Source organism: Cucumis melo, chromosome 8 (assembly GCF_025177605.1).
Source record: "Cucumis melo cultivar AY chromosome 8, USDA_Cmelo_AY_1.0, whole genome shotgun sequence".
Classification (NCBI taxonomy): Eukaryota; Viridiplantae; Streptophyta; class Magnoliopsida; order Cucurbitales; family Cucurbitaceae; genus Cucumis; species Cucumis melo.
In genome coordinates, this window is record NC_066864.1 from 5,913,446 (window position 1) to 5,927,846 (window position 14,401).

At 36.0% G+C, this 14,401-nt stretch overlaps 2 protein-coding genes and 1 long non-coding RNA gene across 3 annotated transcripts; 1 reads left to right on the forward strand and 2 right to left on the reverse strand.

Annotated features, from left to right (window-relative positions):
• Window positions 1-2,781: 2,781 nt before the first annotated feature.
• Window positions 2,782-6,902, reverse strand: LOC127150618 (uncharacterized). Its single transcript, XR_007823157.1, has 4 exons — window positions 6,791-6,902; window positions 5,336-6,678; window positions 3,772-5,249; window positions 2,782-3,642 (listed from the first exon to the last, which is right to left on the reverse strand). It is a non-coding gene; the product is annotated as an uncharacterized LOC127150618 (long non-coding RNA).
• A 281-nt stretch (window positions 6,903-7,183) lies between these two features.
• Window positions 7,184-9,635, reverse strand: LOC103485100 (glutaredoxin-C3). The gene is made up of 4 exons (XM_008442561.3): window positions 8,442-9,635; window positions 7,769-7,842; window positions 7,572-7,670; window positions 7,184-7,457 (listed from the first exon to the last, which is right to left on the reverse strand). The coding sequence occupies exons 1-4, from the start codon at window positions 8,615-8,617 to the stop codon at window positions 7,402-7,404; spliced, it is 405 nt and encodes a 134-aa protein (XP_008440783.1). The 5' UTR covers window positions 8,618-9,635; the 3' UTR covers window positions 7,184-7,401.
• A 1,133-nt stretch (window positions 9,636-10,768) lies between these two features.
• Window positions 10,769-13,181, forward strand: LOC103485103 (probable leucine-rich repeat receptor-like protein kinase At1g35710). Its single transcript, XM_008442565.3, has one exon. The coding sequence runs from the start codon at window positions 11,143-11,145 to the stop codon at window positions 13,054-13,056; it is 1,914 nt and encodes a 637-aa protein (XP_008440787.2). The 5' UTR covers window positions 10,769-11,142; the 3' UTR covers window positions 13,057-13,181.
• The last annotated feature ends 1,220 nt before the right edge of the window (window positions 13,182-14,401 follow it).

The following is a 14,401-nucleotide window of genomic DNA, read 5'->3' on the forward strand; positions in this document are numbered from 1 at the left end:
AAAGTTGATAAAAAAATAGATGTCTTTTTATATATAGAAAAATAAACTAATTTAGATAAATATCTATTAGATAGATTTTGATAGACACTTCCCTACAATTCTATTGAGAATTTTCAAATATAGAAAAATGAATTAAAATATTCACAAAAAATTTTAGATTTTGTCAATGGTAAAAAACTTTGTCGATGTTTATCAATAACATCAATCGTCTATCGGTATCAATTTAGAATATAAAATTTTACTATATTTTATAAATACTATTAGCGGTTTGTTACTTACAAAGGTTTGAGAGATTAAAATTTAGGAAAACGGTCAAAAATAGCAAAGTGAGCAAAATATTTACCTTTATAGAAAAATTAAGGTAATAAATTGATTTTTTTCTATATACGATCTAAATAATTTATTATTTTCTTATTATTATTTTTAAAAAACCAAAAAAAATATATATATATAAAATCTTAAAAAGTCAAAACTTTGCATAGACACATTGACTCCAAGACAAAAAGAAAAGAAAAAACAATAAATTCATTAAATAGATGACATAAATTAAGGAGACATTTTGACTTGAAACATTCTACAATACAATTTCAAAAGAGCTTTAAACACGCAACAACAAACCCCCCATTACTTAGGCAACATTTTACAAATATATGTTTCTCTCTCTCTCTCTCTCTCTCTTTTTTAAAAAAAAAAAAATTACATCATTATATTTCAACAATTTAATTAAAAAAAAGGAAGAAAAATCTGTAGGATGATTTTAATTGGGCAGTTAAGTTAAGTAAAGAGGCAGCTTAAACTTAAAGCAACATAAATTAGAATTAGATTTGATGATAATCCCCTAAGATAAGTAGGGGTAATTAAGGTCATTAATTTGAGTCATGGAGGTTTGTACCAGAAAATTCCCAATTATAATGGGTTAATTATGGATAACTCGACAAGGCAAAGCCTTAATGGATTTTGATTTCATTGGGCTTCCTCCTCCTCTGATTCTTTATTGTTTATTTTCTCTTATTAATAGTTTGTGGCTAATCTAATTATTATTTGTGTTAGCAAAGGCAATATCATATAAATCCGCAGTCAACCAAAAATGATTCCATACTTTAGTTCAACCTTTTAATTATAATTATTAAAGTTCTCCTGCTTTAGCCGATCACCTACAACACACACAGTTCCATTATCAAATCATTAACTCGTTTTCTTTTTATTTATTATTAAATTATCATCTTACTCTTTTTAATTTGTTTTAACTTTAATCCATATACTTTTAATATATATATATATAGTCATTCAAAATTATTTTTTATCAAAATTTGTTAAATAATAACGTTAATTTTCATATAAGAAAATTCAATATTCAAATGTGTTTTTAGAACCATGAGTGGAAACGATAATAGATAATTTTAAAAAATTCACAAAAAAGAAGATAATAACAAGTGTAAAGTTATAGACTTGTTGAAAGTTAAGTTACGGACGAATTCCAATAGTTTCATAAAATTTAAAATTTAGCTTTTATGATTTGATAAAATTTTTCTAGTTATTTAATAAATCTAATCAAAATGATGTTTTAACCTAATAATATAGGTTGAAGCAATCGAACGTATAACTTATCTCTCTTTCTTTAATCATTGAATTTGTTGGTAAATTAGTTTGACACTATTTCAAGCTTGACTGCATGTTAAATAAAAATTAAGGTTTGATTACAACTTTTGTCGATCATACTGTATTTGATTAAAAAGAAAAAGCTTTGTCACATCAATGAATAAATGAATAAATATAGGTGTGTTTGTGTGTTAATAAAAATTAGGATGTCAATAAAGAAACAATATAAAATGAAGAAGAGAAGAAAGAAAAGATGGAGGAAAGGAAGGCAAGGTTTTCGGAGAAGAACATAACCTTTGGGAACACTCATCATTAAAATTTGGTCGTTGATTTGACAAGCCACCTCAGCATTTTAAAACACTTACAAATAACATTTAATGGGCCCCATCCCTACACATATACACACATTACACTTACTCATTTTGTTGCCTAATCTTAATCATTGTTAATTATATGAAGAAAAAAATAATGAACAAAGTTCAATTATAGCAATAATTCAAAATCACCCACACATATATATATAATATATATGTATACTTTACTTTAAGTTGGTTGACATGATGTAGAAAGAAGGCAAGAATAAGAAGGCCACATATGATGAGGGATATTGTGGTAAAAAAAAAAAAAAAAAAGAATATGGGTCAGGGCCCATTAATGTAAAAATCTCTTTGATGGTATGAATGTATTGGGCCATTCCCAACCACAAGATTTGATCCTATCACTCTTCATTTCATTGGATTTGATTCTCCTTCCTCCCATCTTCTTCTTCTTTTTTTTTTTTTAGGGAATAATTGAACTCAATGTTTACGTTTACTTTCTTCAATGCAACACATTTCAATTTGGCTATCATTTTTTCCCTCTTATTGACTGAGTTTACTATTTCTCTATGAAATCTCTTTTTCTACTGATCCAGCTCAAGGCCCAAAGGTCAGTTTAGTGATTTGTATCTTCACACCTACGTGGTAATCTAAATAACATAACGAAAGTCATTAAAAGACAAACTAATCTTTTTCTCCAAGAATCGATTACATTTTTTTATAGTTAAGGTTGCGTAGATTAAAATTTTTTAGACGGTTCAAATTCACAGGCTCACATAACAACTTCTCTAATCATAAGAGATGGATGAGCAACCATGCATTACTTATAATATTTTATAGATTTAACAGGTTTGTTATTCATGCATTTTGTTATATAAATAATAGTTTTAGTGATATTATTATTTTGAACTCATTGTTTGATAACATCTTAAAATAGATACCAGCTAGATGTGGGGGAAGACCATAACTTTTAAAATGAAAAAGAAAAAAGAACAAAGACAAGGACAAGGACAAATGGAAGAGAAGGAATGTTGCATGCAATGAAAGTAGGAGACGAAAGAGAAGGAAAAGACAATGGATCTAATTGTCCCATTCAGCAGAATTATTATATGGCCGATTTCAATTGTTCATCTCAAAAAAACTTGTGTGTCTCCGAGTCCTTTGGATCTTCAAACCTTCCAAATTTAGAATCCTCAGTCTCTCTTCCACAATTCCCCTTTTCTCATGTTTCTCTGTCCTCTTCCCGTATTATTATTATTATTATTGTTATTCCTTCCCCTTTGAACCCACCATAACCAAACTCCAGACTTCCTCACTTTCATTTTCCTTATGGCTCTTGGAAGGCCTCGTAGTAGCAAAAGAACATCCTCCTCTTCTTCCTATGCTTCAACCGTTACAACTGTCGTCTTCTTAGCCTTATGTGTTCTTGGAGTATGGATGCTCACCTCCAACTCTGTTGTTCCCCCGCAAACCACCACTCGCACTTCTTCTGACTCTTCAACTTCCTCCACCTCCACCGTTGCCACCACCACTGACTTTGTGTCTTCCTCTGAGGAACCCCAACTCCCCAAATCCGAGGATAAAGAGTCCACTCCTGCTTTTGAGGATAATCCTGGTGATCTCCCTCTTGATGCAATTAAATCCGATGATAGTTCTAATGTTGTTAGCGACGATGCAAAATCTCGTGAGGATCGTTCCAAGGATAATGCCAATGATGTGCAAGAACCTAGAGATAACAATGAGGCTCAATTGTCAGAAGAGAGTACAATGACTCAAAACCAACAAGTGGAAGCAACCCAAAAAATTGAGGAGAAATTAGATTTGGGAGGGAACCAAGAACAAAATATTAATTTACCTGATCAAAGCAATGAATCAACAGAACATGTGGAATCTGACAATAGTAAATCGAATGATACACCCAATGATACACCCAATGATACATCGTCAGAGACCAATGTGCAAGAACAACAAGAGCAGCAGCAGCAGCAGCAACAACAGGAAGAGCCTGAAAACAACGCTAATCCACAAGAAATCCAAGCAACAATTGCAAACATAGAGCAACAACAAGCAACCGATATCCCAGAAATAAGTGGAGACTCTCAAAACGATCAACCAAAACTTGAGACAGAAGGTGAAAAAATCACTCAAGAACCTGAAATTCATAACCAGGATGATGATAGGGCCCAACAACAGATACAACATCAACAAGAACAAGACACCTCAAACACAAATAACAACAATGAAGAAACTCCCTCATTGGAGCAAAATCAACCACGAAAGAGACACCGAGGTAAAAAAAAGTCAACTGAGGATCAAGAATTCCAACAAACAGAATCCAAGGAGAGCCAAGAAGCCCAAAAGGACTCGAAAACGGAAATCAAAGTGGAAGAAACAACTACAGCAGGGTCACTTGAGACCTCGGGGATACCCAAGGAGTCAAAGGAGTCCAAAAAGTCATGGTCAACACAGGCAGCGCAGTCGGAGAACGAGAAAGATCGTCGACGAGAAGAATCAAGCAGTGATGGCAGCATCTATGGGTACACATGGCAGATATGCAATGTCACAGCGGGACCTGATTACATTCCTTGTTTGGATAACGAGAAAGCAATTAAGCAACTGCGTACGACAAAACACTTCGAGCACCGAGAGAGACACTGCCCGGAGGAGGGACCTACCTGCCTGGTCTCTCTCCCGGAAGGTTACAAAAGATCCATTGAATGGCCTAAAAGTAGAGACAAGGTAATATATAAACAGATGATTCTGTGACTTGTGATTAGTCCATCATGAACCCTTCTGAACTTGATCATATCATTACTTGTCTTTGTTTGTGGATCGCCCCAGATTTGGTACCACAATGTACCACATACAAAACTTGCTGAAGTGAAAGGCCACCAAAATTGGGTCAAGGTCACCGGTGAGTTCTTGACTTTCCCCGGCGGTGGCACCCAGTTCATCCACGGCGCTCTGCACTACATAGATTTTCTTCAACAAGTAAAATAAAATGACCTCAAAATCAAATTCCCAACTTGATCTCAATATTAGAGTCCAATATAAACTAATATATGAATTGGATGCAGTCGGTACCGGATATTGCATGGGGAAAGAGAACAAGAGTGATATTGGACGTAGGCTGTGGAGTGGCCAGCTTCGGCGGCTTTCTGTTTGAAAAAGATGTGCTTACAATGTCGTTTGCTCCAAAAGACGAACATGAAGCTCAAGTCCAATTTGCCCTGGAGAGGGGAATTCCAGCCATTTCTGCTGTCATGGGCTCACAACGTCTGCCATTTCCAAGCATGGTTTTTGATACTATTCACTGTGCTCGATGTAGAGTGCCTTGGCATGTAGAAGGTTTTATAATCAATCCTGGATTTCTTTGTCTTTATAATTTTTAATTAGAACTTTAAAATGGAAAACAGTACCATTTTTTCCGAATGATACAGGTGGAATGCTTCTTTTAGAATTGAATCGAGTGTTGAGACCAGGGGGCTTTTTTGTTTGGTCTGCAACTCCAGTGTACCAGACCCTAGAAGAAGACGTTGAGATTTGGAAAGGTGTGTTATTAGGCGAGAAACAAAACATGTTTAACAAATAAGCAACTCCGTCACTTATCGGTTTTTTTTCCTTCAGAAATGTCTGCTTTGACGAAGTCTATGTGTTGGGAGCTTGTGACAATTCAAAAGGACAAGCTGAACTCTGTAGGCGCTGCCATTTACAGGAAACCAACCTCAAACGAATGCTACGATCAAAGAAAACACAAGCATCCCCCAATGTGCAAAAACGACGACGACCCAAATGCAGCATGGTAACTAAAGCATCAGGGATATCTGGAGCTCTGTTTTTTTACAATGGTTTTAGCGCTGATTAGTTTGATTTGCATTGGATTTCATTTTCAGGTATGTGCCACTGCAGGCATGCATGCATCGTGCGCCGGTTGACAACACTCTGAGAGGAAGCAGCTGGCCGGAGCAATGGCCTCGGAGGTTGCAAGCACCACCTTACTGGCTAAATAGCTCCCAGATGGGGGTTTATGGCAAACCGGCTCCTCAAGATTTCTCAACTGATTATGAACATTGGAAAAGAGTAGTGAATAAAACTTACATGAATGGATTAGGCATAAATTTGTCCAACATTAGGAATGTGATGGATATGAGATCTGTTTACGGCGGGTAGAGTAGTTCATTCTGTTTCTTTTCAGCTTACTCACAATTTACAACTTTCACTGCAAACATTTCAACATTTAACATCATGTAAACATTGTCATTGCAGGTTTGCAGCAGCTCTGAGAGACCTTAAAGTCTGGGTAATGAATGTGGTGAATATTGACTCTCCCGATACACTTCCAGTGATCTACGAGCGTGGTCTCTTTGGGATTTACCATGATTGGTGTGAATCCTTCAGCACATATCCAAGAACATATGATCTACTACATGCTGATCATCTTTTCTCCAAATTGAAAAAGAGGTAGTAGAGATACTTACTCAAGTCCTCTATTTATGTGTTCTTTTAAGCTTCTCATGCACAAATAACGACTACCTATTCTCTTGTATAGATGCAAACTGCAACCTGTCTTGGCAGAGGTCGACCGAATAGTAAGACCTGGAGGCAAATTGATCGTCCGAGATGAGTCCAGCACAATTGGAGAAGTGGAGAACTTGTTGAAGTCTCTCCGTTGGGAAGTTCACTTGACCTTCTCCAAAAACCAGGAAGGGCTGCTGAGTGCTCAGAAAGGTGATTGGCGACCAGATACTTATGCTGAGTCTTCCTGATTTTGTAGACAGAACAAGCATCCAATTCTAATAAGATTACCCCCTAGAAAGATTTCTAGACCAGCTAGAATCTTCGGAAGAGTTGCAGTAGGTAAAATAGGTGCATACCTCGCTTGCAATCAGCTGCTTGGAAACTGCGAATACTTCAGTAAAGAAAGACAGAGATTTGGTCCACAAATTATTAGAATTATCCATAAAGTTAAAAATCATTACGAGATATTGTATTTTGACACTCTACCTGGAAGAAAATATATTTTAAGTTAATGTGTTCGTTCCAGCTTCTTGGGTAAATACAGGCACCGTCTCCACTGGATAGATGGTTCTTCTAAACAGAAGCTCAGCTCATATTGCTGGCTAATTTATAATCAGAAGCTTGTCCCTTAATTCAATAGCCGAAATTTATCACTAACATAGGAATACTTCAAAATTAAAGCTTCTGCAGAAAATTCAACTTCAATATGTGTGCCACTAAAACATTGGTGAGACACAGCAAAAGCGATAGAATATCCAAATCAAACACCTTTTGAACATGGCTTTCATATAATGAAAAGAAAAAATGCAGCATTAAAGTAGAAGGCGAAACATGCAACAGAATTTTCTGTTGCAGAGTACAAACGAATAACAAATATGTGCTTAGGGTTTCACAATGTTAAACTCATCTACACAGCTCATGTAGCTTAAGTTCAATAAATATGTGGCTCATCGTTCCAAGAAGGCGATCAAGTTGAAGCCAGAAGTTTCTGCAACTGACCACTAGCAACCGCAGCTTTCAGATCTGTAAAAAGTATAAAACCGCACCGAACCAAACAGTGATGGAAATGAGAAATTTACTCCACTAGAAAAAGGTATGAAGAATTTTCTTAATAATAAAGGAGCTGAGAGAGCTCACCATCAGAACCACCAATGTGCTTGCCATTCACAAAAATTTGAGGAACAGTCCGCTTTCCAGTCAGGTCTAGTAGAACACTCTGAATTTGAGGTCCATCATCTGAGTAAATGTAGATACCCATTATGTGGTCTTGAAAAAGCTTCTTCAAACAATTATTAATATTAGAAACGATCAACAAAATTAAACAGAACAAATACCTCGAAGATCAAGCTCCACAACAAAAGGTTTTTCATGGAGTTCACTGAATATACGTTTGGCACCCAAGCAATATCTTCCAGAAAAATAAAACAACAATAGAATATGAGTCGCTCGATAATTAGAAAGGAACAGAGAGAAACCATTTAAAGGACCATATTTTGAAGTTTTTCAGTTTTTTCGTAGGAAGATTCCTTCTTTCCATTTTAAAAGAAACAAAAGGCATGTTTGGTTGATAGATGAAATTACAAAACCAAGAGAGAGAGGAAAGAAAACAGTTGGCAGTTGGAACCACCAAGAAAGAGATGAAGAATTCCAATCCAATAGCAATGAAGCAAATTTTCTGGCTTTGTCAAAATGGGGCCGACTAATTTGATCAGATGGAGATATAAGCTACTTATTCAAGTCCAAAATCTGTAAAAAAACAAGCGAATGAATAACTCGTATATCCTATATTCATTTCTCGAAAAGCCGGGATTCGGTAATATTAGAATTTCAGGTTCATTGGCAGCAAACAACCCATTAAAACAATGATTGCTGATCGACTGATGACAATGTGCAGACATGCCGCAACGAGCCACAGAATAATTCAGGGAATAAGAAAAAGGAAAAAAGAAAAATAATAAAGCGTGTGTTTGTCTAATTAAAAAAGGGAAAGAGAAGAAGAGAACATACGGGCAGTAGGATTTGGAGAACATAGCAATCCTGTTAGAGTAGATGACATTATGAACGAAAGCGGAAGTGGAAGTGGCAGCTTCAGCTCCGGGAAGGCCATCTCTCGGATAAAGGGCGGCGAGAGTGATCACCGCCACAACCAGAGTCAACTGAAAATGAAATCCCCGCATCATCATCTTCCACCAAAATTACACACAATCAATCCTTCGACACTCTAAATCTCCATAATATACTATGAGGCCCATTTGGCCTACTGGGCCTTTTGACGGGTCATCACTCTCTTTCTGTTTCTCCCGTACCAAACTGACACTTCATCTCATAATATAGCAATTTTTTTTTATTATAATTTTAAAAAAGGGAAATAATATCTTTTGACCCTTTTTTTTTATTTTTCTTTAGAAATGAAATGAAATTAAAGAATTATAATTGAATGATCCACAAAAAACAATGAAATCGAGTGCTCAATTCAATCAGTTAAAAGGGTTTAGCATAAAATATCGTGCCATGATAAATGAATTGTGTTTATTCGCCTTCATCTCACTGAACAATTGTTCTTAACGAAACAGATACAGATTCAATTTGAATTCATTGAGTTTACAACAGCAAACAGATCCAATTTTCAATTACAAACTGTTGGCTGAAAGCCTGAAATTGAAATCTCAAGAATTGGGGGGCGCCGAACCTTTCTCGCAAAGCTTGTTGTAATCTTCAAGCTCTTCGTAATACACGTCCCACACACATCGAACACATCCACTCCCACAACAATCTCCCGGCAACGGCTTCTCCGGCGGCGGTGGCAATTTCACAATCTTCTCTTTTTCTTTCTCTTTCTCTTCCTCTTTCTCTACTTTCTCCTCCTCCGCGCCTTTCTTCTTTGAATCAACTGATGATTGCATTTCTCTGGTTGCGTCGCTAGCCATGATCGAATTAGGGTAAATTCTCGATGATTGGAAATTAGGAATTATTTTCGTAGGGACTCGCCTCATAACCCAGGGAAGAAATGGCCGCACATACTCTGGCCTTAATCGGCGAAGACAATTTGAATTATGATTGGGTAAAGATGACAGAAAAAGGGCATTCGGAGCAAAATTTGGCTCGATCAATTTCATAAAAATAGATCGCCCCCGACAGCCAATTGTAGCTTCTTGTCGTCGGAAGGGTCAAACTTGTTCAAAATTGGGTGCCCTAATTATCGCCACACCAAACCCGACACGGCGCCGCCCTGGGCTTTAATTGGGCCGCTAGCCCAGTTACCAATTGCCAGCCCAAATCCAAAGGGTATTGCTGGGAAAAAGGAAAGGTAAAAGAGTAAATACATTTTCTAAAAATGAAATGGAAGATTGCAAATTGACATTATTCTTTATTATTATTCTGCAAATTGACATTTTTATTGGTCGTATTGGATTTTGATCACATGATGTTTGTGACATACGAGGTTTCGATAGTATGGACTAAGGATTATTTGCTTATTGATGTCAGATTTCTGAAGACTCGGTTATGCATAGGCAGGAAACCATGTTTTTATTTTTTTTCCGTTGTCTTGTCTTATTCATTTTTTTTCATTACTTCCATTATAAAAAATAAAATAAAAAAAGACGAATTTGCCATTATATTATATATTTCTATTCCAACCGTTTCTTACCAAGAATTAATGGTAAACAATTAAGCAGTGTGCATTTAATTATCAATATAACATTCTCTTATCTTTAGGGGGGATATTCTAATACATACACTCACGATGGTAGAAGGAGATTTGGCAGTGTTTTTGTTATCTTTGCTTTGCTTTCTCTCAAACCCATAATTTAGATATATGTTTCAGTCAACTTCTAGTTCTTGCTATTGAGCACGTGTCAAAATAGAATTGTAATTGGGTTAGCTGTCCGATTTTAATCAAACCAATTTTAAATTGCTATTACTAGATTCTTTTAGAAAAATTTGTTACTAGTTAGCATTTTTTACTCCAAATGGTTAAAAATATATAAAATAATTTCTTTTATTTCCTTTCTTAGAGAAACTAATATTATTATTTAATCAATTTTGATTAAATTTTTTTTGTTGAACTAAATTTAAGATAGTTGAAAGAAGAAACTTAATTTGAATAATTGTTTGAAAGTACTAAAATAGTTCCACATCACTTACATTTGTGAAAAATTGAGAGGAAAGTTGTGAATGATAGTTAGCCAAACGAACCGTAGAAAATGACGATAGAGAACCACTTTTGTGAAAGCTCGTCCTCTTTCTCCTTCGGTATTGAGTTATTGATATAAAAATTTATAGCAAGTAAACTTAGCTAAACAAAGAAGTAAATGAGGGGATCTTAGAAAGATAAGAATTAAATAGTTATTTTTAAGTCAAGTATGAACTAAAGGAGGATGATAACTATAACGGTCTTGAAGCATATAATAAATGCACACATTAGAGACCGAATTGAAGCGTGTACATTAGGGATCACAAGACAATGGTGAATGGCTCTTTACTCTTCCACTAAGCCACTGGACGATCCATCACCTTCCACATTTTTCCATTTATACCCACTAGATTCCCCTGCCTCAATCCATGAAGCTCCCTGCCAATTGCCTAAAAAACTACTTAAAATAAATTTAACTCCATATCCATTATTTTACCCTTACCTTTCTTCAACGATCACAAGCAAGTTCTATATAATAACTTCTTCCCCCCTTCCACTTCTCCTAAACCAACCATGGAATTCTCTCTCCATTTCTTCTTCCTCTTTCTTCTTTCATCTCTCTTCCTTCAGTTCTCTGATTCATGTCATCCCACTGACAAACAAGCGCTTCTCCACTTCAAAGCCAAAATCACTTTTGACCCTTCTCAGCTACTCCTTTCTTGGAAATCCACCACTGACTGCTGCTCCTCCTGGGACGGCGTCGCCTGTGATGCCTCCGGCAGAGTCACCAACCTCACCCGCCCTGGGATTGTCTCCGGCACTGACTTCATCGCTGATACTTTTATGTCTGGTTCTCTCTCCCCTTTTCTTGGAAACTTGTCGTCTCTTCAGTTTCTTGACCTTAGCAATCTCAAAGACATCAACGGTCGAATTCCCTTGGAACTTGGCAAGTTATCGCGACTCACCCATTTGTTTCTCGATTCAAATAAACTCGTGGGTTCCATTCCTAGAACTTTTGGGTGTCTTTTTCGATTGGAAAAACTCTATCTTGGCAATAATTTACTCTCTGGAATCATCCCTCCTTCAATTTTTAACCATTTCAAGTGTCTTGCAGAATTGGGTCTTTCAGGAAATAGACTATCTGGGTCGATTCCTAGTTCAATTGGGAAGCTAATTGAGGTAAAAAATCTCGATCTCCATGCCAACAAATTCTCAGGAAGCATTCCTATGAGTATTGGTAACCTTAAAAGCCTCAAGTATCTCGATTTGTCTGAAAATGAAATAACAGGGAGCATTCCAAATACGATTGGTGAACTCTCTGAGTTGGTTTTGCTTTACCTCAATCAGAACAAGATTACCGGAAGTATTCCCACTTCGATCGCCGGACTAGGTTCTCTTATATTCTGCCGCTTGTCGGAAAATAGGCTTAGTGGTCGGTTACCGGCGTCCATCGGTAAGCTTCAAAAGATACAGAGACTGATTCTTGAGAACAACAAGCTTACTGGGAAATTGCCTTCTTCTATTGGCCGCTTGACAACGTTAACTGATTTGTTCTTCTCTAACAATCTTTTTACTGGCAAGATTCCCAAGACATTTGGAAATTTAGAAAACCTTCAAACTTTAGACTTGTCGAGAAATTTTCTTTCTGGTGGGATCCCTCATCAGTTATCCAAATTGCAGAGACTACAGAGCCTGGATCTTTCCTTTAATCCTCTTGAGTTGCGAAGCGCACCAAATTGGTTTGCAAAGATGAAACTGTTTCGGCTATTCTTAGCTAAAACAGGGATTGAAGGGAAGCTTCCAAAATGGTTGTCTTCATCCTCAATATCGGTTCTTGATTTATCGAGTAATCGATTAACAGGGTCGTTGCCTCATTGGATTGGAAATATGACAAATATTTCATTCCTCAACCTTTCAAATAACGGATTTCATTCATCAATCCCAGCTGAATTCAAAAACCTTTTGCTGTTAATGGATCTTGATCTTCACTCCAACCACTTTACAGGGTGCCTTGACAACATAATTTTAAAAGGGGTTCAAGACCCGCTAGGCCATTTCAATTCCATCGATGTTTCTGGGAATCACTTCAGTGGTTGTATTGATCAGAATATTGGAGACAGAGCAGCAATGTCTTCAATCAAATCACTGGTTTTATCAAACAATGAATTAGAAGGACATATCCCCAAGTCGTTGTCGAAACTCGTCGAGTTGCAGGTGCTGGAGCTGGCTGATAACCAGTTTTCCGGTGAAATTCCGGCAGAGCTGGGAGAGGCGGCGGAATTAACCACGATTTTGCTTTCGAAGAATAGACTATGTGGGACGATTCCGAAAGAGGTATTGAATTTGAAGAAGCTTTGGAAATTCGACGTGTCCGAAAATAGACTTTGTGGGAAAATTCCACCGCATAAAGCACATTTCCCTGTCTCTTCATTCAAACATAACCGTGGACTTTGCGGAACTCCTCTTCCCCCTTGCAACCATTCTTAGTTTTTTTTTTTTTTTTTCCTTTAAATTATCTAAATTGTTTGATTCTTTTGTTGTTTATTTATTTTCAAATCCCATTCCTATTGTATTTTGATCTGCTTGACATCAAACTGTTTCTTCAAATTTTCGCCATTAACTCGTCACTTGTCAGGTATGCCATGAATACAAAAGAGAGTTGAATGGGGCCTAACAAATTGAACTTTTTGTCATCTTTTCACTGAACCTTTTGTACTAGTTTCTTGGGTGGTTGTGTAGATTCCAATTTTGTAGAAAATGACAGAGAGAAAAAAGGACACTTACTTTTTCAATATTTAATTAAATTTCCACTTCACCAAAATCATCTCAACGGCTACTTCTCCCTTCCGTATGTTTCTGTCTGTTTCCTTTTCAAATCAGCATCTTCTATTCCCTTCGCCGCACCCTATAACTACAAAATCTAACTCTCTTTTCCCCAATCAAAATTACTCACTTAACTCCATTCTATCCTTAAAATATCTCCCAAGGGTGTAACAGTACATGATGTCTTTTACGATTATAATCACAGTATATACGAATTTCCTTACTTTATTAAAAACATATATTATAATAAAGAGTTCCAAAAAAAAAAAAAATCTCTAAATTAACTCTCAACTGACTAATGTTTTCATTTTTGTTTTTATATGTTTTCTTGTATAAAATATCTCCGACTAGTGGCATCATTTATATATTTGTAATGTTTTTCTCATAATCATTGAGAAATTTTGGTTACATTCTCCACCCATCTTTTATGGAGTTGTTTGATTAATGGTGGATTAAGTAAAATAAAAAATTTGACTAATACCGCGAAAAACATAGTATGAATGACTTTGTGAAGAAGACAAAAGGGAGATAAGACACAACCCCTAAAGTCCTCTTTTGAAGCTCAAACTCATAGCTTGAGATGTTGTATACTATTTTGTTGTTGTGTCCACTGGAGAACAAATATGTTTAGAAGCAAAAATGGAGTCAAATTAGATATGGAAAGAGGGCATTAAGATTTGGAAGCGTAGGTAAGGTAGGGAAAATGGAGTTAGGGATCCACAGTAACACAGGCCCGTGACGTTTCCAACCATGTGATTATATATGTTTTCTTTTTATAAATATAATTATTTCATAATCAACTATCTTTTTTACCTTCTATTCTAAAATCCTTTTTAAATTAAAATCATTATAAATACCATCATTACTAAAAATATTTACGAAATATATCAAACTTTTAGGGTGTGTTTGGGGGAAGGAAAGAGTTATGGAAGAAAATGATTATAATAATCCTAGTATTATGATAATATGTGTTTGGGGGAAAGATTATTATTGGTAGTGTTATGTTAAT

What these genes read in the sequence shown, in the direction of transcription:
- LOC103485103 (XM_008442565.3), top strand. Translation starts at nt 11,143, where the DNA reads ATGGAATTCTCTCTCCATTTCTTCTTCCTCTTTCTTCTTTCATCTCTC.
- LOC103485100 (XM_008442561.3), bottom strand. Translation starts at nt 8,617, where the DNA reads ATGATGATGCGGGGATTTCATTTTCAGTTGACTCTGGTTGTGGCGGTG. An exon ending in TGTGGAGCTTGATCTTCGAG is followed by an intron (nt 7,671 to 7,768) that starts GTATTTGTTCTG and finishes ACATTTACTCAG; the next exon opens with ATGATGGACCTCAAATTCAG. An exon ending in GCACATTGGTGGTTCTGATG is followed by an intron (nt 7,458 to 7,571) that starts GTGAGCTCTCTC and finishes TACTTTTTACAG; the next exon opens with ATCTGAAAGCTGCGGTTGCT.